At 40.1% G+C, this 25728-nt stretch overlaps 1 protein-coding gene across 2 annotated transcripts in view; it reads right to left on the reverse strand.

Annotated features, from left to right (window-relative positions):
- Positions 1-25728, reverse strand: part of thoc2 (THO complex 2) — a 107399-nt gene that overhangs the window by 72295 nt on the left and 9376 nt on the right. For both annotated transcript variants that reach the window (XM_077235636.1, XM_077235637.1), the window contains exons 4-11: positions 22330-22381; positions 21141-21211; positions 16194-16315; positions 13025-13158; positions 11999-12159; positions 10841-10933; positions 3788-3943; positions 1164-1336 (exon numbers count right to left, since the gene is read on the reverse strand). In XM_077235636.1, the coding sequence (XP_077091751.1) occupies positions 1164-1336; positions 3788-3943; positions 10841-10933; positions 11999-12159; positions 13025-13158; positions 16194-16315; positions 21141-21211; positions 22330-22381 (962 nt within the window). The remainder of the gene's footprint in view (positions 1-1163; positions 1337-3787; positions 3944-10840; positions 10934-11998; positions 12160-13024; positions 13159-16193; positions 16316-21140; positions 21212-22329; positions 22382-25728) is intronic.

The following is a 25728-nucleotide window of genomic DNA, read 5'->3' on the forward strand; positions in this document are numbered from 1 at the left end:
AATTGAACGTAACCCAAAAAAATGGGATCTGAGATTCAGTGAGGCAGTCAGAACGAGTAGATGACCGTAAACGAGCGCTGATCCAGGCCTGTGAGAGTAGACGTGTGTGTGTGTGTGTGCGTGCGTGCATGCGTGTGTGTGTGTGTGTGTGTGTTTGTGAGAACACAAATGTGTATAATGACATTGGTATTACACTGGTATTACAACTTGAACGGGATTTATGGGGTTATTTCATGAGTCCTCATGTTTCAAATGGCTTTAAAAACATACTAAGCAGTGTTTTATTAAAAATGTAAAAATGCAGAATGTCTCCTGTGATGGGTAGGTTTAGGGATAGGGGCAGTGTGTGTGTGTGTGTGTGTTTAGGGATATGGGCAGTGTGTGTGTGTGTGTGTGATGGGTAGGTTTAGGGATAGGAGCAGTGTGTGTGTGTGTGTGTGTGTGTGTGTGTGTGTGTGTGTGTGTGTGTGTGTGTGTGTGAGGTGTAGGTTTATGGATGGGGCAGTGTAATGGGATAGAATATACAGTTTGTCCAGTATAAAAACCATTACGCCTATGGAATGTCCTCAAAAATCACAAAAACAAAGCTGTGTGTGTGTGTGTGTGTGTGTGTGTGTGTGTGTGTGTGTGTGTGTGTGTGTGTGTGTGTGTGCGTGTGTGTGTGCGTGTGTGTGTGTGTGTGTGTGTGTGTGCGTGTGTGCATGTGTGTGTGTGTGTGTGTGTGTGCGTGTGTGTGTGCGTGTGTGTGTGTGTGTGTGTGTGTGTGTGCGTGTGTGCATGTGTGTGTGTGACAGCTGTACCTGCGTTAGAGAGGCTAAAAAGGTCAGGTGATTTACTAATTAAATTGATTAGAACGTGTTTTGACTATTAAAATTAAATTCAACCATTAAAACAAAACCACAAAATTAAAATGGAAAATCTAGAATTTGGGGAAAAAAATAAAATCAATTTCATAGAGTCTTAATCACAATAACGGTTCCCTGCTAGTTTAGAATTGAACCCAAAAAAATGTGGATCTGTGATGGCAGAATGATTGAGTGACTGAGTAGATGACTGTAAACGAGCGCTGTTCCAGGCCGGGACAGTAGGCGTGCGTGTGTGTGTGTGTGTGTGTATGTGTGTGTGTGTGTGTGTGTGTGTGTGTGTGTGTGTGCCCGCTGTACCTGCGGTAGAGCGGCTCCACGGTCAGGTGAAGCAGTCGGCACAGTGCGATGGCGATGGCCCTGTGGGAGGTGGCGTAGAAGGCCGGCATCTGATCCATGATGCTGTGAGCGTGCTGCCAGTCCCCGATCCTCAGGAGAGCCTCCAGCAGACCCAGCTTCTGGTTATCAGGAGGCTGACACGAGAGGAGGAACACGTTAGAGGAGCGCGGGACACGCCATCAGTACTGCGAGGGATTCTTATCTTCAGAGACACACACACCATCTGTGTTGTTCCTTACATCTTACAAGTCACACAAATGCAGTCTAATGATCCACAACTACTACTGCAAAACCTGGAGTTTCATATATTCAGGTGGAAGGGGACAATCTGTAAACTAGGCTGCCACTAACAATAGCATATTTTATGTTCATATTTTATTCAAAGCCCAAGACCACATGAAACTATATTCACAGTGCATTCTTTGCCTTTAATATAAACGTGCTTTTGAATGCCTTGTGTTATCCACTAGTCTCTTTTTAAGTACTGCAAGTGACGTCACTGACAGGTTTTCTATGCAAATTGTTCTGATTTCACTTTAACATGCTTGAAATCGGAAACAGTTGAATCTGTTTTATTCAATGTTACATGTGTGAGAGAAAAGGAGATGCTCTAATACTATTTGTTAAAAAAAAACACATTAAACCAGTTTTATTAATCATTCAGACCTTGTTTACAATCTTCATAAGTAATAGACAAACTAATATATATATATATAAATGATAATTGTGCTTATGCCGCATCTCGTCCAGCGCACCTTCCTTTCCTTCACAGCGTTGCGCTTTCATTCCTCCCTAAAAGCCCGAACTTGACGTCCAAATCCGCCAAATAAGTGTGTGTTGTAAAATGCCGGTTTGGTAAGTATCCTTGTAAACACAGTTGGTTATGTCTTAAGTGAATGTAAACACTAAGAAAGAGCGTGTGTGTATCAGTATATTGGATCCGTGAAGCTCTTAAAGTGACAACCGCCTAATAAATCTGCTGCAGTCTGTCACGTTAATTAAACAACAAAAGACAGAGATAAATTCACTCGCTGCTCTTGAATGAATAAACTGTGGTTTTAATAAGGATTAGTCGATATTAAATGTATTTAAGATGTGATTATTCAATTTCTGTTATAGGCAGTTACTTATCTGAACACCACTGTTAGCACATCTTCCCTAAAACACCATCTAATTTGAGTTTGTGTTCTGTTGTATTTTTGGCAGTTTGTTTGTAATTTAGTTTCATAGTTTTTATTGTATTGCTGGGTGTTAACTTGTCTGAGGATTTTTAATTAATTAACCTAGCATTAGTTTTTTGCTGAAGTTTTGATAATATTCGCATCATGAAATAAGACTGTTTATATCACCCACCAATGATCGAGTTTAATAATCGTGACTTCAGTATTGAGCAAAATAATCATGATTATGATTGTTCCCATAGTCGAGCAGCCCTATGTACTTCTGAATATTGATCCGAATGTTTTTAATGTCTATTGCACAGCATTTGAAAGTTCTGCATACATTCTGTATGCATCATCTGTCATTACACAGTCAAGATTTGATTTAAAGCATTAACTTAGTACACGGCATGACTAAATTGCAGCTTATCTCTGCGTCTGGAAGTGCGTTTGTGAATCCGAGTCCCTGAGAGCATCTGAACATGCACTGCTGTAATCAAGCACCTGATCAGCAGAGCAAAAGACATTTACATAACGCTGACATTTACATGGATTTATAACATTAAATGCCAGAAACTCTTCTTTGGTCTAGTGTCAACAAACTAATCTTCTGTCAATTTGGGACAGCCAATTTGTTCATTTCTGGGAGCCAGTTGAGATCGACAAACTATAGATACAATGTCAATAAGAGATCCATTACGATTGAATCTATTGACAGTGATAATCATTAGCAATAGACAGAAACAAATTCTAATGCTGTATGTCAGATGATCTGTGCATGAAGTGTTGGAGTGTAAATGCAAAATAATAGTCCTGCTACGTTTCTATGTAATACGTAACGTGCTACTTTTCAAATCAGTCACAGATTTGACACAAATTCACAGATTTTTAAATTTAAAACCGTTCTACGCACTTTGTTTTATGATCTGTGCTGACAGCGCTTACTACTTATTTCATGAATAAATGTGATAAGTTAATATTACTAACAGTTTCTTTGGATGTATTGTCAGTTTACACGGTTAGTTATAACAAACAGAGGTGTAAAGTCCAGGTTCAGAAAGTAAAAGTCCTCCTCAGTATTTTGTTCCAGTCAGCTGGATTTGCTAATTATCTCAGTTTTTATTAGATGATATAGTGGCATCAGCCGACTGAGTTCATGGCTGGAATAAACATATGGCAGGACTTTTACTTTCTGAGCCCTGGACTTTACACCTCTGCAAACAAAAATAATAATAATAATAATGTTCAAGCACTTGATATCTTCAGTATGGCTTTGGAATGACATGAGCGAACAATGACCATTTTTATTTGTTGTTTACCATTTCTTTAACAGCAACACTAAACAATGATTTCTGAATGGCCACTAGTGGTGCAGGACGGACACGCTTCAGTTTAAGAGAATAAACTACAGCAAAGATGAGTTACCTTCTCATTTTTCTCCTCTTCCTTCTCCTTCTCTTTCTCCTTGTCCTCGGTCTTTTCGGAGGGCACGACCACCATGGTGAGTTTGCGGGCGATCTGCTTGGCCTCCAGGTTCTCCCTCTTGTGCTCTTCCACAATGTTGGAGTCCAGTGGGAGGAGCTGCGTAAAGACAAACGACTGTTTCTCAGTGTTAACATCATGACCAAAAACTCTTCTGTTCAGATAGGGTCACTTAACACAAATCAGAGCAATGCAACATCATGTTTCCGACAACACAAGCTCAGTTTGTCCAGGGCTGATGACACATGTTATTGAGTTTCTTTCTTCTGCTGAACACAAAGGAAGATATTTTGAAGAATGTTAGTAACCAAACAGTTGTTGGGCCCCATTGACTTCCATAATATAATATTTAAAAAAAATACTATGGAAGTCAATGGGGTTCAACACAGGGAACTACACTAAACTTTTCCACTGGTGGCACTTGCACTACTAACTTTTTCAGTTACTAGCGCAAAATATGATTTGGTCGCACAAATTATTTATAGTAAGCCGCTCTGGATAATAATGAACAATAATGAAACTGTATTGCATACAGATGTGCTTTTTATTTTACTTGCCATGTTTTAAACCACATGCCGCCTTGTTTTTGTTTTCTTTAACATTGGTTGGGATAGATTTACTGCAATAGAAAATACTGTACACAATAAAGAGCAAAATGGATTTCAACATGCTATGGTTTGCACAGATGGGCAGACTCGTGAACTCGTAAGTAGTGATGCACCGATGTGAAAATTGTGGCCGATACCGATAACCGATATTAATATTGCTGTTATGGTCGATATCTCTGTATAGAAAACAAATTTACTGATAATCAAATAAAGAGATATTTTTAAAAACACTTTTCTTTTCTTTTTTTTACTTTAGAAATGACTGATATTGGGCACCTTTACCTGTGTGCAAAATATGTCACACATAGGACACGCATGCATTATATTGCATTGCATATAATGTGTGCTGGTCAACTTGTCTAAAATTAAGAAACCCCTAGAAAAGAGTAAAAAAAAAAATGCTGAAAAAAAAAGTGTTGTATTTATTATTCCAATATCCAGGGAAAACGGCTTCTATTTGTGACGTGCTGTCTTTGCGTTTGAACATTGCACATTTTAAACAGGACACGCATTAGCTGAATAAATGTTAGCCAATACAAACATATTTATAGAAAACAGTTGACAATGAATAGAAAGAAGTCCAATAATAGCATAACAAATCACTTATTATAAAAATAATATCAAGTATAAGTTAAATGAATCCGACATAGGCCTATAATGAGGGCTGTGTTAGCAGTAAAACGGCCGTCATTTAACGAATTTTAAAAACACGGATGGATAATACAAAATGCTTTCTGACATTTTGACAGAAAAAAAACAAGCAAGAACAAAATTTAAACTATAGCCAATTTTCATTTTACAATTATCTTCTCTCTCTCTCTGTGTGCGCGCGTCCGTGTTTCTGAGAGAGAGAGCTCGCGCAGCACTGATACAATGGTACGTTTTAATCTAAGTAACGGTCGCGGGGCTGAAGCCAACTTGATGTGTTGAATGCTCAGAGCACGTTATAAAACGTATTCTTAAAATACACATTTCTGTTTTAATAAATGCTCATAGTAAAGCATAGCATATTGCCTAAAAACATAGGTACAAAAATAATCAGTGATACATTTGCGACCCATTAAAAATTAGGGTCGCAATGGCATTTCAAAAGGTCGCATATGCGACCATTTTGGTCGCAGTGTAGTTCCCTGGTTCAACAACTGTCTGGTTACTAATGGTGCTTTTCCATTACCAGCTCAACTCGCTTTTCGCTCCATTTTCCATTACAGATAGTATCTCCACAACAGTACTTGGTCGTCATAGCGACGCCACAGGAAACTGCCGTGACGTAATCTTCTAGGCGACACACACCCGCTACCCACACACACACACACACACACAGGACAATCGAGTGTATGCTGTTTTTGATCCTCGGGATGTGGCTGTTTCTCACAGCAAGAAGACAAACGCTGTTTCAGGAGAGGCTGAGGGCAGCAAAACGAAAAACTGCTGAAAAAAAAAACAGCTCCGTCTGGCGCCTGCAATGATGACGCGATGAATAGTGACAATACTCTGACCAATCAGCAGTCTGCAGTGTTTTCACATCACATTTTAGGATCGCCTCAGCTCGCTCAGAACCTCGCCGGAGGTGATACGGAAAAAAAGTACCCGAAAGCAGGTGCAGGTACAACTTTTACACAGTGGAAAACCAAACAAAGGCGAGTCGAGCTGGTACTGTGCAGTGGAAAAGCACCATAACATTCTTCAAAATATCTTCCTTCGTGTTCAGCCGAAGAAAGAAACTCATACAGGTTTGAAACAACTTGAGGGCGAGTAAATGATGACGGGATTTTCATTTTTAACTAAACTATTCCTTTAATGAATATTCTCCCAGGATTTAACCGTGGTATTAAAACGAGCCACCAAATTGTGTATTTCTGTTGCAGTTTTTGCAACTGTATTTCTCTCTCTGAATATGAAATGTGCATACCTAATTGGCATTAACCCAAGCATGACATCAAGCTGGCACTATATTATAAGCTGCTCTATTATGAGCGTGATGCTCCAGATACACGTAGGTCCCACCATCAAATATTCAATCTTGTCCACTGGACACATTTTAATACCATGTGTAAATAGAGTCAAAGTGCATCTGTAATTCTAATAAGCAGAATTATGTTTTTAAACTCCTAAAAGGATGGCATTTGCTGCCTGTTCTGTTCAAAAGGAAGTTGTCTGACAATTTTGAATCCCATTAAGACAGAAAAGGTACTAACGTACAGTATGATAAAAAGTTCATGACATCACCTTTCTCCCAAGAACACAGATTAGGGGAAAACGTGAAGACCCCCCCAAAAGTGTAGTAGGCCAAGGGTTGGGAGGTATTTCGGTAATATCGTATACCGCGGGGTCTTAAAATAGCAACGGTATCAGTTTCAATACCGTCATTACCGGCACTTATATATAATAAATAAATATAATTTATTCAATGCCTAAAAATGCTTATGTAGTTGTCATCAAGTGACAGTGTGGAGGAGAGAGAGAGAGAGAGACAGAAGGGAGAGGCGGTAAATACTGACGAGGCAATTTGTAAATGTTGCAATAAAAAAGGTGACCGCGAGAGATGGAAACACCTCTAACCTAATGTCGCATCTCCGAAACAACCACCCACTCACTGCTGCGAGGACGCATTTTGCCCCGAGTTCATTATATAAGCGCATTAGTTTATATTTGTTGAAATATTATAATGTTATTTTTTTTTTACGTTGATAATGAAAACTGAACAGCACGAGTAAGATGGGATGCATCGAGAGTCAGTCATTGACCAATTAATTAAGTTTAATTTTGTAAAAGGCCTTTCTTTAAAGTGAATTTCGTTTTGTAAAAAATTGTATCTTAATTTTAATATATTTTTTTTATCAACCAATAATAAATAAGAATCAAATATATCAGACAACATAATCATGACATGATCGTGCGCTGGCGCGCCGCGGTCACTTGCATTGAAATCTCATCATAAATTAACCGAAACTCAGTGTATGTCTCACAGACATGACAGATATCTAAATAAAGCTTGAAATTTCATTAAATGAAAATTCAAAACGAAAAGAAATAGGCCACTCGCTGATTATTTACTCCATGATGTGCATTTCTCTCTATGCGCGTTCATACGGAAATGGCGATCATCAAATTAAACGAAACTATTCAAAACGAAAAGAAATAGGCTAGCCTACTCTCTGATTATGTAATCCATGATGTGCATTTCTCTCTATCGTTCACTATGGAGATGGCGATTCGTCAATTTCTTTAAACGAAACAATTCAAAAGGAAAAGAAATATAGGCAGCATACTCTCTGATTAATCCATGATGTGCATTTCTCTCTATAGGCGCGTTAACCACGGAGATATCAATCGACAATTTCTTTAAACGAAACAATTCAAAAGGAAAAGAAATATAGGCAGCATACTCTCTGATTAATCCAGGATGTGCATTTCTCTCTATAGGCGCGTTCACTACGGAGATATCAATCGTCAATTTCTTTAAACAAAACAATTCAAAACGAAAAGAAAAAGGCTAGCCTATACCTTCTGATTATGTAATCCATGATTTGCATTTCTCTCTATATATGCGCGTCCACTAGGAGATGGCGATCGTCAACTTAATCTTTGCAGCAGACACTGACAGAAAATTTGTATTAATAAAAATCAATGGACGCGTGTCACCAGATTTAAAAATGCACTTCTTGCTTGTTGCTTGTTAATTTAATGTAAATTAATTAATAAAATGAATACAATTGTCAATTAAAATAATTAAATATTATTAATTGTCCCATTTTTGCTCATTTATAAATAGTGTTTATATCTACCACCCCCTCAGCACCTGGGTTAAACAATTATTTGGCGCCACCATATTATAACGGCCCACTTATTAAAAATAGTCGAGTCTAAATAGGGCTCCGGCTCATATTACATTTAATGCCGTCAGCCGGGATTAGACACAACGTGCACGGGTTGGCCTTGATTTTTTTTGTGTGTTTTTTATGCCCGATCTGGTATTCAGTTTCTGAACGGTGTAGACACAAGCCAACAGTTTGGTGACGCTGTCTGAGCCTTATGTCATAATTTTTAATTAGTCACGGTAATACCGTATACCCCGTTAAAATAGGGAGGAGGTTTGACATTATCAAAATTTGGATACCGCCCAAGCCTAAGTAGGCCTGTAACAACTAATAAATAAAATCGATAAAATGAAAATTAATAAACTTGCCTGTCACATCGCTTTGCAGAAGTGAATAACGCATTTCTATGGATGCATGATATTGGTAAAAACTGATATTGCAATATTTTGTTTTTGCTGCGTTATTTATATTGCGGTATGAAAGACCCACCCGATCTCTTTGGAAACAATCATTCTAGAATTATTTGTAGGGGACTGAATCTGCATAAATAAAATGACATTTACTGAAAACTTTTTTAAATGTGAACTAGGGCTGCACGATCATGGCAAAAACGTAAGTGTCGATTATTTCCTTGAATATTGTAATTGCTGATATTAGTGTTTTGATTTAAAAATCTATTACATCAACATTATTTTATAGGAGGAGCAACTGCATGTTATATTCTTTAGATTATTAGGGATGCACCAAAATACAAATTCTGGATGCAAACTGAAAAATGCTTTTAATAATTATTTAGCTTTTTTATTATTAATATTAGACTTTTAAAATTAAATTCAATAATTTTAATGATACTGAAAAAAAACATACAAGCCAAAAAATTTTTTTTAAATAACCAGACTTTTATGTAAAGTAACACTAAAATCAGACAGAACATATATTGATATTAAATATCGATATTATTCTTTATTCAGTTCTATGGAACAGTATTAGATTTAACAGATTTATTTTTTTGACCAATTATCAAGATAATGTACACTCCCACAAAGCTATTATTACCAGAGCATGTGAGCAGAGTGGATCAGTGAATGAGGGTCGCATCATTTTACCAGCATTGAATAACATGACTATAACAATCATGTTTCAGCACAGTAAGGCTATTGCAAACAGAAACAAGTAAACTACTACATAGAGCTGCTAAACGATTAATCGCTAAAGGATCGCAATCGGGATTCGCACACCCACGCGATCTCCTTACTAAATGACAACGATTCGCCTGTGACTATTAAACCTTGGACAAAATCACAGCAAACATGTTTGAGCTGCCGCTGGTCCAGAGAGAGCCGTTCGGTGCGAAACCGCTTCACAAACAGTGTTTTCAACCACACAGTTTCACTATTTCTGGGTTACAAATATTCATATCACAGGGGAACCGAGATAAAAGTTCATAGTTCAGATATAAACACTAATGTCTACAATAGCGATCAAGAGTAAATCACCTTATGAAAGTAACTTGGCGTTTCAAACAATTGTATCGATTACATCGTTAAACCAGTAGGTGGCGACAAGTGACTGTTAAATAATGTATTTATTGAATCATTTATTCAAGAGATTCGTTTAAAAAAAGCTGATTCATCAAGTAATGAAACAAGTGAACTCTTTATGAGCGAGTCATTGAATCATTCATTCAATTCCTTTATTTGTTTGTAATAATTCATTCAGAATCATTTAACATTTTAAATAGACTGCAGCAATTAACATTTGTCAGAACCTCTAGTAAATTACATGATATTTAATTTAGTTGTCTGGTCAGAAGTGTGATATCGGTTTGAAACCAAAAAAAAAACGATTTTTCCAGAATCACGCTCTACTAAAACATCGAAATTTCATGACAGTGCATTTTCAGCTCATGTTTCCGAACAAATTTTCTCTTTCGGCCCAAGACAGACATTTTCAGTGCACCCCGACAGATCATACATCCAAACTGGTGTGGGGGCGCCATTTAAAGCAGGAAAGCTTTTGGAAATTAAGCGTCTTTGGTGACAAATACTACTTTGTTCAAAAATAGCAAACACCAAACAGGCTAAACCAGCGATGCCTAATGTTTCTGGAGATCTTCCTTCCTGCAAAGTTCAGCTGCAACCCTGATCAAACACAACTGAACCTGCTAATTAAGATCTTCAGGAGCGATTGGTGTGTGTGTGTGTGTGTGTGTGTGTGTGTGTGTGTGTGTGTGTGTGTGTGTGTGTGTGTGTGTGTGTGTGTGTGTGTGTGTGTGTGAGAGAGAGAGATCAGGGCTGGGAATGAAGTCTCCAGGTAAAGGATTGGTCAGCCCTGGGTTAAACGGTTTCTTGTTCACACCTGCTAGATGCCGAAATGTTGCTATGATTACCACCATGTCAGTCATTGCACACGGAAATGCATTTAAATTAGAAGACACATTGCAGGGTGTATGTGGCCGTTGGTCCACTTAGCAGTATGAAAAATCGGTTCGACGGCACAATTACAAACCTTACCAAAAGTCTAGTGTGGTCACATTTTTATAGTCTGAGTGCTGATGTACCACTCACATGAGCGTAGAGGTCTTCAAGAGCGATGAGGTTGTGTTGGAGAAGAGCTGCAGCGATGTGGTACAGAGAGGATGGCGTTTCTCCATTCGGCTCCTGTGGACACACACATAAACCAGATCAACATGACTACAGACAGGGATCTCTTTCAGGAGCCGGGTGTGCAAAATAATGCTCACTATATTTCCACGTTTATCTACTTTTGTGCATTTGAATAAAAGTGAAGTCAGAAAATGAAACCTGACGAAGCAGTCATCTTGTACGAGTCGGTGAACATTACAGCACAATAATATGAACTAAAACTACAGAGGGTTATTTAGAATAGTTGCCATGCCAACTGACATATTCTGCACTGCAATGAACACTCAGACACAACGACGGGAATATTTCTGAAATTTTGCCCAACACTGGCTAAAGTGTTTCTGGTTAAAACCTAGTAATGTGTCCTAGTGTAATGTGTAATGTGTCCAACTTTCTGACTAAACATTTAGATGCATATATGAGAGCTAAACCAGGGTCAGATATTAACTTCTCCATTAAGGGGCTTTTAAAGCTTGTAAAGGCAATTTTTATAATTACTTTTTTAAATATGTCTGTGTTGTATGTTTGCGTACTGTAGACTGCTACAAATAACATTATCAACTTTAAAAAGAAAAGAAAAGCCAACTTTACACTGCAGAGGTGGAAGAGAAACTGCATCTGACAAGACATTATGATTATTTATTGGTTATCTGCAAAATGTATAAAAAGAAATTTAAATGTAAACGTAATGCTGTAATCAACGCTGTACATTCATTTAGCATTTTCATTTATCTGTGATTTAGTTTAATTCGGCTGTAATAGATTTAGTTATAAAAGTTATTTTGCAGGGACCTTTTTTGCCCCCTTTTCAACAAACAACAGCTTTAAAGACTGTATTGTCACACATTGTTCATTGTGTGTTGCATTTATTCCGCTTCAACAATCCCAAATATAGTCGAGAGATTATTAACATAATATTGCTTGTTAATATAGACACAGTTATAGTTTAATGACCTTGTGTCGCCTTGTCATCGTCTCATTGACGAACGTTTTGTGGTGTTACTTTAGGTTAACGAGATGAACACTAGCGTGTAATTAACTGTGATGAAAGAGAGATGTGATCAGTGTGATGGACATTACCTGGTGGAACTTGAACTTGAAGCCAAGCATGTGGCAGAGGGTCTGGTGCTCGCACATGTAGGACTTGATCAGAGGGATGAAGAACTCGTCGTGGTCCGAGCGACACTCGTACACCTCTAAGATGATGTCCAGCACTCGGTTCGGGTCCAGATTGAAGCATCCTGAGGACACAACACTGACTGCATCACCTCATGATCTCAGTGACAGTTATGACACACAACAGCTGTAATTATGACAGCTGGTTTGAGCTCACTCAACTGATCACAAACTTGTTCTGGGCTGCAGTCCCAGTCACTATCAGGGCTCGACAGAGGCGGCCCAATGACCCGGGGCAAGAGTCAGTTTCATCTGTGTTTTAGCCTACTGATTCACACTACATGTGTTTGTATTAGTGATGGGTCAATAACACTTCTTCTGTCAGATACAGATACTGCAACATCTGCCAATACTCATGCCGATCAGTTTAAAACACGTCGTCTTCATTAACTTGCTAACTACTATATATTATATATATATATACACACACATTTTCACCATGCATTTCATATTAAGTTTACATGTTTCATAAGTAAGAAATGTGTTTAAAGCTTTAAGTTGAAGAGCAGATCGGGAACACATGCATAAAAAGCATATTTTACAAACTTTATTATAAATGTACATTTATTTGTATCTCTCATATTAACAGCAATAAGATATTACCTATGTTTCCATCTACCCATTTCAGATGGAGTCCCACTTTGATGGAAACTGCTATTGTTGTCGACTAATACTGTTGTTTATTGATACTGCTGTTGCTGCCTAGCTTTACCGTGATAACGCTAATGAGGAAATCATGTAGTCTTTAATTGCTTTTTATTATTAAAATTCTCAGTTATTCTGCAGCCACCTCAAAGGTTTGCTGAGGCCCTCTGGTTGAGAAGCACTGAACTTCAAGACAATCTACTGTTAGCCATCATCATCATCATCAGTGTAGAGCGATATGTAATAATGAAGTTTATCTCACGAGTGATGCGGTGTGTACCGTACCTATTAATGACTTTATGTTCTCCAGGACGACGTGGCTGGTGAGATTCCCGGTCAGATCCTGGCCGAGCTCCGTGATCAGCTTAGCGTAACCTTCATTCTCCTCACGCAACAAATTGAACTTCTGCTGTTTGTAACTACAGAGAGAAAGATGGATGGTTACACCGTGACCGAACAATAACTTCATGCCATCATCTCAAAATAATGAAGCACATCAGAGCTGAGGTCTGCTGGTCACGGGCCCTCAGACGTCTCAGAAGACGACATGAAACCAATTACTTCATTCCAACATGTTTGTGTCAAAGAAACGACTGGCATGTGGCGTGTGAAGAGCTGTGGTGTGGGTAGAGCGAGGGCTTTCAGGGCAGAGTGCACTGTAATCTTGATAAAACTCATTAAGAAAGACCTACACAAAGGCATGAAATTAATCATCATCAGGGGAGTTCACGCTATGCCTTTCATTTACAGCAAAATGAGGCTGGGACATTTTATAGATTCACAACAACATGCTGAATGTGCAGAAAGCAGTGACTTGTGTCTGAAAGAGAACAATACGGCACATGAACTCAAGCTGTTTTATACCCAGTGACTGTCATCAGAACTCAACAGAGGTCCAACTCTGCGCTTCAGATGAAAATGATCAGGTACAAAAGAACTGATTCAATCTGCTTTAATGTGAGGCTGTCCAATCTCTAGGAAAACACCACCACTGCGAATATATATTATGAAAATATTGATGAAAATGTTGATTATGTACATGGAAGCAGTAACTTTATAAATATTATTTTAGCTTGACAGCACAGGGAGAATAACTCTTGTACTATTCGCAGTGCATCATGGGAATGGGCGTGCGGATCGGGCCAAATTTTTTTGTCCGAGCCCGGCCCGCGTCCGACAGAGCAGTAACCGAACCCGACCCGGTACCCGGGTCCCGTCGGGCTCGGGTCGGGTATCCATCCTCTAATGGGAATGGGCGTGCTCTAAAGAGCCTGTTTGGTGTGATTTACATGTTTCAACTCTCTGATTGGTAGAGATTTCTCGGAATCATGGGTAATGCAGTTTTTCCACCAGGAATTCTGCTGTAAACATGATTATATCAAAAATAAGTTGAAAATGCTGGCTGATGACATAATCAAAACCATCGATGAACAACTCTGTAGCTCACAGTATGTCAGTCTTTAAATGTTTAAAGTTATTGTTAAAAATCAATTCCCATATGGAGAAAATGAATGGGGTTTTTACTTCTAGAGCCAGACTGTTACACTCTATAGTAAGGCATATGTAGGACATCATCAGAGCCATTTTTATAATAATCCAAATGCTGTTTTGTTTTCCTGTTTTTTTTTTCTCATTTAATTTTTTCTGGACTCTGATTAAACGGTTAAATGTAATGTTAGTAATCAAAAAGCATGTCTAAGTAATTGAAATCACGAAACATTCAATTTAACAACAATTTGTTAAAAGTTAAAATAATAATAATTTTTTATAAAAGCTCTATAAAAAGCTTTTTTTCTCTCTAAAACTCCATTTTATTTTCCCCTAACTTCTATAAATTGACTTTGAGAGGTACGTTCTATAGTACAACAGTAAGACAGCATTGGTCAAAAGTGTCTAAGAAAATTACTACTTCACCCTTTATTTAAATATTCTTAAAAATCTGGTAAAGATATTGCGTCGTTATTCTCGTTTTATTTATGATAACGCAATGAAACATGCCAAATTGTGCCGACATATTTTTTAGCCAGGCTGTCATACAAACAAATCAAGAGAGAACCAAAAAATATGAATAACTGATTATGTTGTAGTCAGTGTACGGTTTTTGCCATCAGCTTTTTTTTTTTTGCACTGTAAAATAAAAGCTGTAGTTGATCCTTTTTTTGTTAAATATTTTGTCAGATAAATAACTTGAAACATTAACCAAGTTTAGAGTTTTGCTCTACCCTCATATTTTGATGGTTAAATCAAACTTGTAGAGTTATTAAAAACAATTATCCCCAAACCCCCACTGGACATCACTATTGGCCATTACTGAACATTTATTTTGACGTGTTGTCATGAAGACTTTTGAGTTTCAGTGTATCTGATGATAGTTTTATCAAAGGAAATGATGTAATGCTGCAGAAGAGATTCATTCATACGTGCAGGCTTTATTTTTAAACTATTTGCGATTTAGTATTCACAGACACTAGTTCATAATGTGATTTGATTAGGTGTACAGCCCAACTTTTCACTTATTCATCCCAAACTTGCAAAATGCTGACATTCCACATAATACTGAAAATGCTATTTTTATTACTGGATTCTGCATTTTCCACATTGTGGAAATCATAGGCCCTACATATGGCTCAAATTCATATCTATATCCTGCAAATCCAAATATCTCTTAAAACCTTACAGGCTTCCTATCTAGAAAGATTTTTTTTTGCCTTTTTGTTTAAAAAAAATGCTAAGCCATCAGCTCATTTGAGTTTGAGAGGATTGAGGCTGCAAGGGCCAAACGTTGTCTCGATAGGCAGCACATTGAAGAGTAATGCCCTTGCTGATGGTATACTTTGAGACACTAAATGCTAATCTAGCAAGCTAACACATTAGATATGTAGTAGGGGTGTCACAATATATCACAATACAAAAATACATCAATATGTATCATGTATAGTTCACCCAAAATGAAAATTTCTGTGTGAGAAAAAATTCAAGTTTTCAGAGTTTTAGTGTCAGTACTACAGACATTTGGCATTATCAGGACCCACAAATATTTAAAGATGTTACCAGTAAAAAGTGGCCTACATTTTTTTTTTAATATATCTAGTCAGTGAAAGAGTGCAAGCATATTAGTCTAAAATAATTGTGTATTTTCATCTTCAGAATCATGAATATTGTTATTCTGGTGTCTCTATTGTCCTGTGCTTTGGGTTTCCAGCACCAAGTCTATTCATTTACACACACAATGTAGCATCAAATTTAGCATTTTATTCAAGTTTATTTTTGTTAACCTTTTACCATATGTCTTGGAGCATCGCAATAATATCGTATCGTGAGTTCAGTATCGTGATACGTATCGAATCGTGACATGGAGGCTTCGTTACACCCCTATATGTAGGTTTTACATTCACAGGTTAAGATGCGATCAACCGCGTTGAACACGGTCAGAACAGCAGAACATGTGACTTACAATAGTTTGGTCTTGATTTTGACAATCTTCTGGTTGAACTGTTGAGCCTGTTTGATCAGTCCCAGAGACTCCAGCGTTTCTGGATCCAATCTTTCTTTTAGCACACCATCAGGAACACAGATCTGAATAACAACGACAGACAGACAATGCCGTTAATTAGACACTCGTCACCAAAACAGCTGTGGAAGCTCTATCATGAGGATCAGACCAGAATTAAACTCATCAAAACACTAGAATAATATCCCTGCATCCGTGCGTATAACACTGCCCACATCCAACCTCGACGGCCTTCAGCTAGTCTTACATAAGACACTAATAACACTGCATAACAAACCTGTATTTACATACTAATCAGGCGTACAGTGGTTTAAATGAAGATAGGAGAGCAGGTCTCGATGAGTCACCCGACTGCCATTATAAAGCCGTCCCATCACAAACTCTGCAATAAACATGCCTTGAGGCCTAGCTCGCTCAAAAACCCAGAGTCTCGTATAAATCCATGAGTGCTGGAGGTTTATTCAGGGGAGGAGAGCGGCCCTTTGCGAGCACACATTAATTTTTCACCAGAGGATAGAATTTGGGCCACTCAATACTTTAATGCAGCTAATCTTCAGAGTCAGGGGATCGGCCACACACTTGCGTATGCACGGAAGAAAAAAAATGTAAAAAGCATTTCCTCCACCGCAGTGAGAGAAAGAAGAGATGCGTCTCGAAGTGCATTACTGCCACACTGTGGCCATGAAGACCATCACACACACGGTGTTCTGCTCACCGAACCAGCTTGTGTTCCCAGGAGCGCTGCAGCCCCTGACGGGACATTGTAGGAGCGCAAGCAGAACATTTAGGGGCACACCTTAAATCAGCTTGCAATGCAATTATTCAGATTTCCCCCAAAATAACTAATACTGACAAATGCTTTAATAATACATAGACTTAACGTACAGATATTACAATGTGCAGTTTTATTTTAAGTTCACAGGCTCCAGCATCTGAGGCCGGCGCGCCGAGACACTGAGCTCTACAACACATATCTGGCAGCATTGGCGCTGACTATAAAGCACTGAGCTTAATTTAGGGTGTAGATGAAATTAACTTTAATTATCATACATAATGTCTTAATATTGATTAAAAATCAAAACGAGTGAAAAAAATGTATATTAGGGAGTGAAAATAGCCAATAAACATCCTACTGTTTACAATGGTCATTTAATTAAAAACAAATTTAGTCTTTAAATTATAGAGTTTTCCTACATCTTAACCTCTTTAGTTTTAGGACAATCTTTGAAGGATGAACAAAAAATGTGTTGTCATCACATAAAAAATAACATTTATATAAGATATTATAGTGTTGAAGTGCTGGAAAAAGATGTGTAGTACTTGTACGCGTTTGACTATTTCTGTCACAATAGCATAGTTCTGTTTAGAGTTTCTACATTAGCATAAACCCATGGTGAATGTTGGTGATCTGTGGACGGAAAGCCTTGTATAAGTGTTTCCACGTCAGCGCTGATCTGATATTATGGTTTATAACAGAGAACTCTGCACCGCATCGGGATGATTCCCACTGGATCTTGCAGCGATGATGGTATTAATTCGGAGGCGAATTCAATGGATTTCATTACTGGATCTCCTAGTAATGGAGATCGGCCCGCGACTGGCCGGTTCGGGGCGCAGCGCTGTCTATTATTGGCCTGAACTAATAAACGCTCCGTGAAGCAAAAATTGATCACAGTCTGGAGCCCTGCAAACAGTGTAGTAATGTAGTAATAATAACAATATTAATAATTATTATTATTATTATAAAACCTTTATTTTCTCTAAGTTATAATCACTTTTTTCTACCATATTTTAATTCTAACAGTAAAGCTCTGCTGTGTAGCACTATGTTTGACAAAAAATGTTTGTTTAATTCCATATGATTAAAAGATTAGTTCAATTAATGTTTTATGTCTTCAGCTGATTGCCAGAAAAAATAAAAAGGGCCTTATTTATGTAGGGACCTAAAAATTCATTTTATGAATTAAATTAATCAGAAATGCTTTTTGATTATTAAAATGTAATTAAACCATTAAAATGGAATCCAGATCACTTAAAACGGAAAACATAGATTTCGTTAAAAAATAAATTTAAAAAAATTGAGGGGGGAAAAAAAAGAGAACATATTTCATATGGCCCTTAAAGCTGCAGTCGGTAACTTTTGTAAACAAATATTTGTTAAAACTGTCATTATGTCCTGACAGTAGAATATGAGACAGATAATCTGTGAAAAAAAATCAAGCTGCTCTGGCTCCTCCCACTGGTCCTATTGCCATTTGCAGAAATACACCGCTCCCGGTCAGAAACAACCAATCAGAGCCAGGAGGAATGTCTTAGCAGTGTCAATCACGCTCGTGTACGCGCTGATCACCCCTCTCTTGCACAGCGCGAGCGCGTACCGTCGTTCGTGACTCTCCTGTTCGAACTCGTTCATCCAAATGAACGAATCTTTTTTCGAGTAATTTCGTTCATTCAACGAACGAAATGACTCGAAAAAAGATTTGTTCATTTTGGACGAGTATTTTTCGGAGTCATTCCGTTTATTCAACGAACGAAATGACTCAAAAAAAGATTTGTTCATTTTGATGAACGAGTTCGAACAGTGGAGTCACGAACGTGCATCACAGAACAGAGCAAGGCAAGCATTTGTGCTTATGAGCAAGTTTTTTATTTATTTTTGAAATGAACGATCGTTTCGCTAGATAAGACCCTTATGCATCTTCTGGGATCGTTTAAAGCCCTTTGAAGCTGCGCTGAAACTGTCATTTGTTCATTGAACCGTTTGTGTCCTATTGAAGTCCATTATATGGAGAAAAATCCTGGAATGTTTTCATCAAAAACCTTAATTTATTTCGACTGAAGAAAGAAAGACATGGACATCTTGGATGACATGGGGGTGAGAAAATTATCAGCAAAAGTATTTAGTCAAAATCTAATCCTTTAACGTTATCTTACTAGCTATTTATAACTTATGGAAAGAGTGCAACGTTATAAAGTTACATGTATTGCAAAATACATAATGATTTGAGGAACAAGTTTGTAGTCAAAGTATGGGCAGGCCATAGTCAATATAAAGCATATTGTTGATGTTTCGTCCCTATTAGTGAATGTTTCATAACTGTTTATAATCCGCCGTCATCGGTGGTCCTGCTTACTAGCCTGCGCGTTCACGGCAGGCTCCGCTGTGGAGGGAGGAGCTGTGGGGGAGGAGCTGTGGAGGGAGGAACTGTGGAGGGAGGAGCTGTGGGGGAGGAGCTGTGGAGGGAGGAGCTGTGGAGGGAGGAGCTGTGGAGGGAGGAGCTGTGGGGGAGGAGCTGTGGAGGGAGGAGCTGTGGGGGAGGAGCTGTGGGGGAGGAGCTGTGGAGGGAGGAGCTGTGGGGGGAGGAGCTGTGGGGGGAGGAGCTGTGGGGGGAGGAGCTGTGGGGGAGGAGCTGTGGAGGGAGGAGCTGTGGGGGGAGGAGCTGTGGGGGGAGGAGCTGTGGGGGAGGAGCTGTGGAGGGAGGAGCTGTGGAGGGAGGAGCTGTGAGGGAGGAGCTGTGGGGGAGGAGCTGTGGGGGAGGAGCTGTGGAGGGAGGAGCTGTGGGGGGAGGAGCTGTGGGGGGAGGAGCTGTGGGGGAGGAGCTGTGGGGGAGGAGCTGTGGAGGGAGGAGCTGTGGAGGGAGGAGCTGTGGGGGAGGAGCTGTGGGGGAGGAGCTGTGGAGGGAGGAGCTGTGGAGGGAGGAGCTGTGGAGGGAGGAGCTGTGGGGGGAGGAGCTGTGGAGGGAGGAGCTGTGGAGGGAGGAGCTGTGGGGGAGGAGCTGTGGGGGAGGAGCTGTGGAGGGAGGAGCTGTGGGGGGAGGAGCTGTGGGGGGAGGAGCTGTGGGGGGAGGAGCTGTGGAGGGAGGAGCTGTGGGGGGAGGAGCTGTGGGGGGAGGAGCTGTGGGGGAGGAGCTGTGGAGGGAGGAGCTGTGGAGGGAGGAGCTGTGGGGGAGGAGCTGTGGAGGGAGGAGCTGTGGAGGGAGGAGCTGTGGAGGGAGGAGCTGTGGGGGGAGGAGCTGTGGAGGGAGGAGCTGTGGAGGGAGGAGCTGTGGAGGGAGGAGCTGTGGGGGAGGAGCTGTGGAGGGAGGAGCTGTGGAGGGAGGAGCTGTGGAGGGAGGAGCTGTGGGGGAGGAGCTGTGGAGGGAGGATCTGTGGGGGAGGAGCTGTGGAGGGAGGAGCTGTGGGGGGAGGAGCTGTGGAGGGAGGAGCTGTGGAGGGAGGAGCTGTGGGGGAGGAGCTGTGGAGGGAGGAGCTGTGGGGGAGGAGCTGTGGAGGGAGGAGCTGTGGAGGGAGGAGCTGTGGAGGGAGGAGCTGTGGAGGGAGGAGCTGTGGGGGAGGAGCTGTGGAGGGAGGAGCTGTGGGGGGAGGAGCTGTGGAGGGAGGAGCTGTGAGGGAGGAGCTGTGGAGGGAGGAGCTGTGGAGGGAGGAGCTGTGGAGGGAGGAGCTGTGGAGGGAGGAGCTGTGGGGGAGGAGCTGTGGAGGGAGGAGCTGTGGGGGAGGAGCTGTGGAGGGAGGAGCTGTGGAGGGAGGAGCTGTGAGGGAGGAGCTGTGGAGGGAGGAGCTGTGGAGGGAGGAGCTGTGGAGGGAGGAGCTGTGGAGGGAGGGCTGTAGCGCAGCAGAGAGCAAGGGGGTTGGACCTGTAAGTTGTGCTTTTCAAATTTTCAGGCTAAGTCAACGTTTTCTCAAAACTCCCTACTGCAGCTTTAATGTGCATTTTTTGTTAAACTTTTAATAAATTGTAGTTAAAATGTGTAAGCTTCATGATTTCAATTAATTAGACATGCATTTAGATTACTACAATTTAATTTAACCATTAAAATAGTCCAAAAAATCAAATGGATTTCATAGGCCCCTAAAACAACCCAAACATCTCACACATCTCACACAACTCACCAAACAGGCTCCAACCAACTGGGTAAAATGATCTCGCTTGTGTTTCTCCTCCAAACAGCCGGTCTCAATATCTGCAAAATCAACAATTACACATGCGGGTCAAGTGAATTTATATGAACTCAGGCATAGATAGCATGTATAAATCAATTCTTGATGTGTTTTGTACATCTACTGCCATTTTAATTGATGGTTACAACAAGTATTTAAAAAAAAAAAAAAAAAAAAAACACTTTTTGTTTTAAGATGTTTCATCAGCTGAAAAACTGGAATACTGTTAAATTTCTAATATTCATGATTTGATAAAATATCTCGGGGGGTAAAATTGCCACAGCATTAAGGGCATTAAATTTGAACGGTATCAAAGTCTTACTTAAACACCACAGTCACGACCGAAGTCTTTATCAAAGCCTTAACTGAAACCGCTCTCTGAGAGTCCTCAGACCAATTACTGATAAATCTTCATAATAAATCAAAAATAATTATACAGAAACATTACTATAGTAATACAACTACGCATGTAGAGAAAAGAAAGCCAGAAAGCGCAGTGAAGTGTAAACCATGCTGAAAACGAGAACCGAATCAGTTTATAATAATCAGAATCACTATGTATTGAAAAACCTATATTTTTGTTTCTTATCCTCACAAAACAATGTTCTCTCTTTTTCTTTATTTTACAGGCCAGTGAAATCAACAATAGGCTATATTATCTATGGTTAGAGAGATGTGGATCATATTCTAAAGGTCATTTTAACAGGTAAAATCTAGATTATGAATATAAATATGTCTGCCGACTAGCATTCAAAGCTAGACTTAGCATTTTGATTTACAACATGCTGGAACAAAGGATTTATCGGTAATGAACTTGCAGGGATTCTGTGTAGGTTTCAAGAACTGTTGTACCTCCACATATAGCATTAAATTAACATTTAAATCAATCACACTGGGCCTGACAAACGAACAGCAGGGAATTAGAGAGCTCGATCAGAATAAGTTCAGTAAGACTTATGCAAACATCTGTCAGAACAGCGATGCATGTGAACACACGACTACCGTTTAATAAGCACGTTCACTCGAGCGAGTAACAAAACCGTCACTCAATGCAAACACGTCCCGGCTCGACTTCACCGGGACAAATGAGACGACACTTAATGTAGATTGGGTTAATCAGCATTAGCAGGTCCAGACTTACCTAATATACAGAAAACATCAGCTAAAACAGAAGCCATATCGTCTCGCAGCTCCTGAAAGACAAACATCATATCTTTCACTGGCACATCCCACAAATGTTTAGAGCATTTCAATTTCAACGTCTCCATTTCTCCCGCTGGAGATTCCCGGTTCACTGGAGGACGGTTGAAAACACACTAGATGCACCAGAAGTAGAGATGTGAAGTGTGTGATCGATCACTGGCACACTTCAGCTGTGTTTAGAAGACGAGCTTCATCTCGCTGGATGAGATGTCACAGCATCAGCATCCCAGCAATACAAGTCCTCGCTCCACAGATCAACCGCCACCGCTGGTGTGTGACCTCAGACAGTTGAGGGAAGAGAAACACACTTCAGGGTTTCTGAGGGTGCTGAGATGAACTTCACACTGGTGGGGGGGGGGATTCGACTCTTGAGCCCTATTCGCACGGGATAAGTATTACCTGGTGACCTCTAGTCATTTGTAATAATTGCAGAGGTTGTCTGTGATCTTAAAGGACAAGTTCGGTATTTTACACTTAGAGCCCTGTTTCGAGATCGTTTCTGATGAAATCGAACGGTTAAGATTGAAATTTGGACAAATGCTGCTGTCCCGAGAATTTTCTGTTTCTGCTAGCACCCCCCCCCCCCACCTCCACAATGGTTTCATAAGTGCATTGGAACAATCATTCATAAAACGCATTAAACTTTAGTTTACAAAGACTGAAGACTGATGAGCACTGATATGCTCACACAAAAATCGCTGCAAAAGATGTACCGTACCTCACAGAACATCCTATACAAGTCAAAGGAGTTGGACAAAAACTACGATAAAACCTGTTGGAAAGCATCTTTTGCAGCGATTTTTGTGTGAGCATATCAGTGAACACCCCAGACCACTCGGTGAGTTTCACGTCTTTGTAAACTAAAGTTTAATGCGTTTTATGAATGATTCTTCTAGTGAACCTATGAAACCATTGTGGAGGTGGGGGGGGGGGGTGCTAACAGAAACAGAAAATTCTCGGGACAGCAGCATTTGTCCAAATTTCAATCTTAACCGTTCGATTTCATCAGAAACGATCATAAAACAGGGCTATAAGTATAAAATATCGAACTTGTCCTTTAATCCCGTGCGAATCGGCCATGTCGTAATTTGTAAAGTAGAAATTCGCCCGCAAATGACCTACCATATTTTGCCGAACACCGAGGTCATGTGATAATATAAGTCCCGTGTGAATCGGCATCTCTGTGATTTGGTGGGGTCGTATATCATTTTTTTCAAGGTTTTTGTTTCCTGTGCGCTTTTTTATCCATCTTTCACGAAGAATGGAGGCTGCGTGGGAGTTTTTTGATAGTATTTTGGGTGCTGGGTAATATCGCTATATACACCATACAACTATACAATTTGCAGAAAGAGAAAGCTGAAAACCATCGTACACGTATAGCAGCTTGCACATTCTTCTGTTTATGATATATCATACAGCTAGACCTAGAATAACGACAAGACATTTCCAAGTCTATTGACATCATATCCGGGAGATAAGTCAGTAAATCTGAGTAAAATCACAGGCTTCGCTTCTCCCGTGCGAATGCGCCACACGAAATTTAGATGTGGGTGGGTAATTTCTGAATCGATTCACAAATGTCAAAAATCAATTTTCTAAAAACATAAATCTTTCTAATAACGTAATATTGACGGAACGCAAAAGACGTAACTCTGAAGAGCAGCGCCGGCCAGCCTGTGGAGTGAGAATAACAGAGACGCATGAGGAGCGCAATAACAGAACGCCACCCTCTTCGTTAAAAGCTAAATTTGCATAATTTCATTGTGGCCTATTTTGTATTTTTTCTATGAGAGCTGCTTTCTGTATTGTTTTGTTTTCATGTCAATATGCTGATCAGATCTGTTATACGCAGGTTTACTGTACTGCCCTCCACAGGCAGTGTGTATCAGTGCAATGCCAGCCACACACAGTTACATGTTGACTGCGCTCTAGGCAGATGTTCATTTACCGTATTTTCCGCACTATAAGGCGCACCGGATTATAAGGCGCACCTTCAATGAATGACCTATTTTAGAACATTAACTGTATATAGGGCGCACCGGATTATAAGGCGCATAAGATACTGCAGTCAAACGTTTGACTGGGTTTGTGTTATGCATCCACTAGATGTGCTATTTAATGTGCTATTAGTGAGTAGTATTAATAAAGATGCGTTTATTAGTAAGCGTGAGCGCGCTGGGGCGGCCACGTAACTTACATTCGTATTCTGACTCATATGAGTATTCATGTGTGGCGGCTCGCTGACAGCGATGGCACGCTGTTTCATATATGAAGCCCTGGTTACCTTGGCTTGAAAGGGGAACGTTTTCTGAGAGCTGTGTAGCGAGTGCGCGGCGCCGGAGGCGAGCCGTTTATTAGTAAGCGTGAGCGCGCTGGGGCGGGCACGTAACTTACATTCTCAGCCTGACTCATATGAGTATTCATGTGCGGCAGCTCGCTGACAGCAACAGCTGGCTGTTTTGAATGAGACGACCAGGTTACTGTGAACGGGGAACGCCAATTATTAACCAATTGATCCATATATAAGGCGCTCCGGATAATAAGAAGCACTGTCGTTTTTTGAGAAAATTAAAGGCTTTTAAGTGCGCCTTATAGTGCGTAAAATACGGTACTTTTTTTGGATTAGGGGTGTCGAAATTAATCGTTTCTACGATGCATCGCGATGCAGACGAGGACGATTCGGTGTCGGTTCAGTAATAGACCATAACTGATTATAATGTACTGACGCTTTTCTGACGTCATTTATCGCATATGTGCTTTGTCGCGGTAGCATACACTGGCAGAGGGAGGCTAACTCCACACGCTGTCATGTGTCCTTGTGATCAGTAAAAACCTTCTGTCTACAAAGAACGGTTGTAATTTGAAAGGTTGTAACATCCGGCCGGCCGTAAAGGGATGAAAATGAAACATTTGTAGTTTATTTCACCCAGATGTTGTTCCAAACCCATATGACTTTATGATCTTACATTAAACAAAGTCATATTTTTTTAAGGTAGCTGGTTGTACCAATTATAATTAATGGCGGATGAGGCACTCAAGCTTCAAAAGCACACAAGAGCCCAGTCCGTGTAACTATGGCCCTATGATATCCGCAATGCAGAAAACAACCACGTTCTTGATGAATAAATAAAAAGTAGGTCAGTACACTTAAATCATATCGAAATGTAGGCTACTGTGTGAGAACATTAAACCGCAAAAGACTATTTAAATATGAATCCTACATGTTCTGTGTGAATGAATGTTTTCATTAATCACACACACTGAAGCACGCGTCACGCTCGCGGTGTTTTCAGCCTCTGCCGTCTCACGATATGAAGACATGAACATCATCTCCAGA

Source organism: Siphateles boraxobius, unplaced genomic scaffold, assembly GCF_051911475.1.
Source record: "Siphateles boraxobius isolate OS27281-9 unplaced genomic scaffold, OSU_SipBor_1 2, whole genome shotgun sequence".
Classification (NCBI taxonomy): Eukaryota; Metazoa; Chordata; class Actinopteri; order Cypriniformes; family Leuciscidae; genus Siphateles; species Siphateles boraxobius.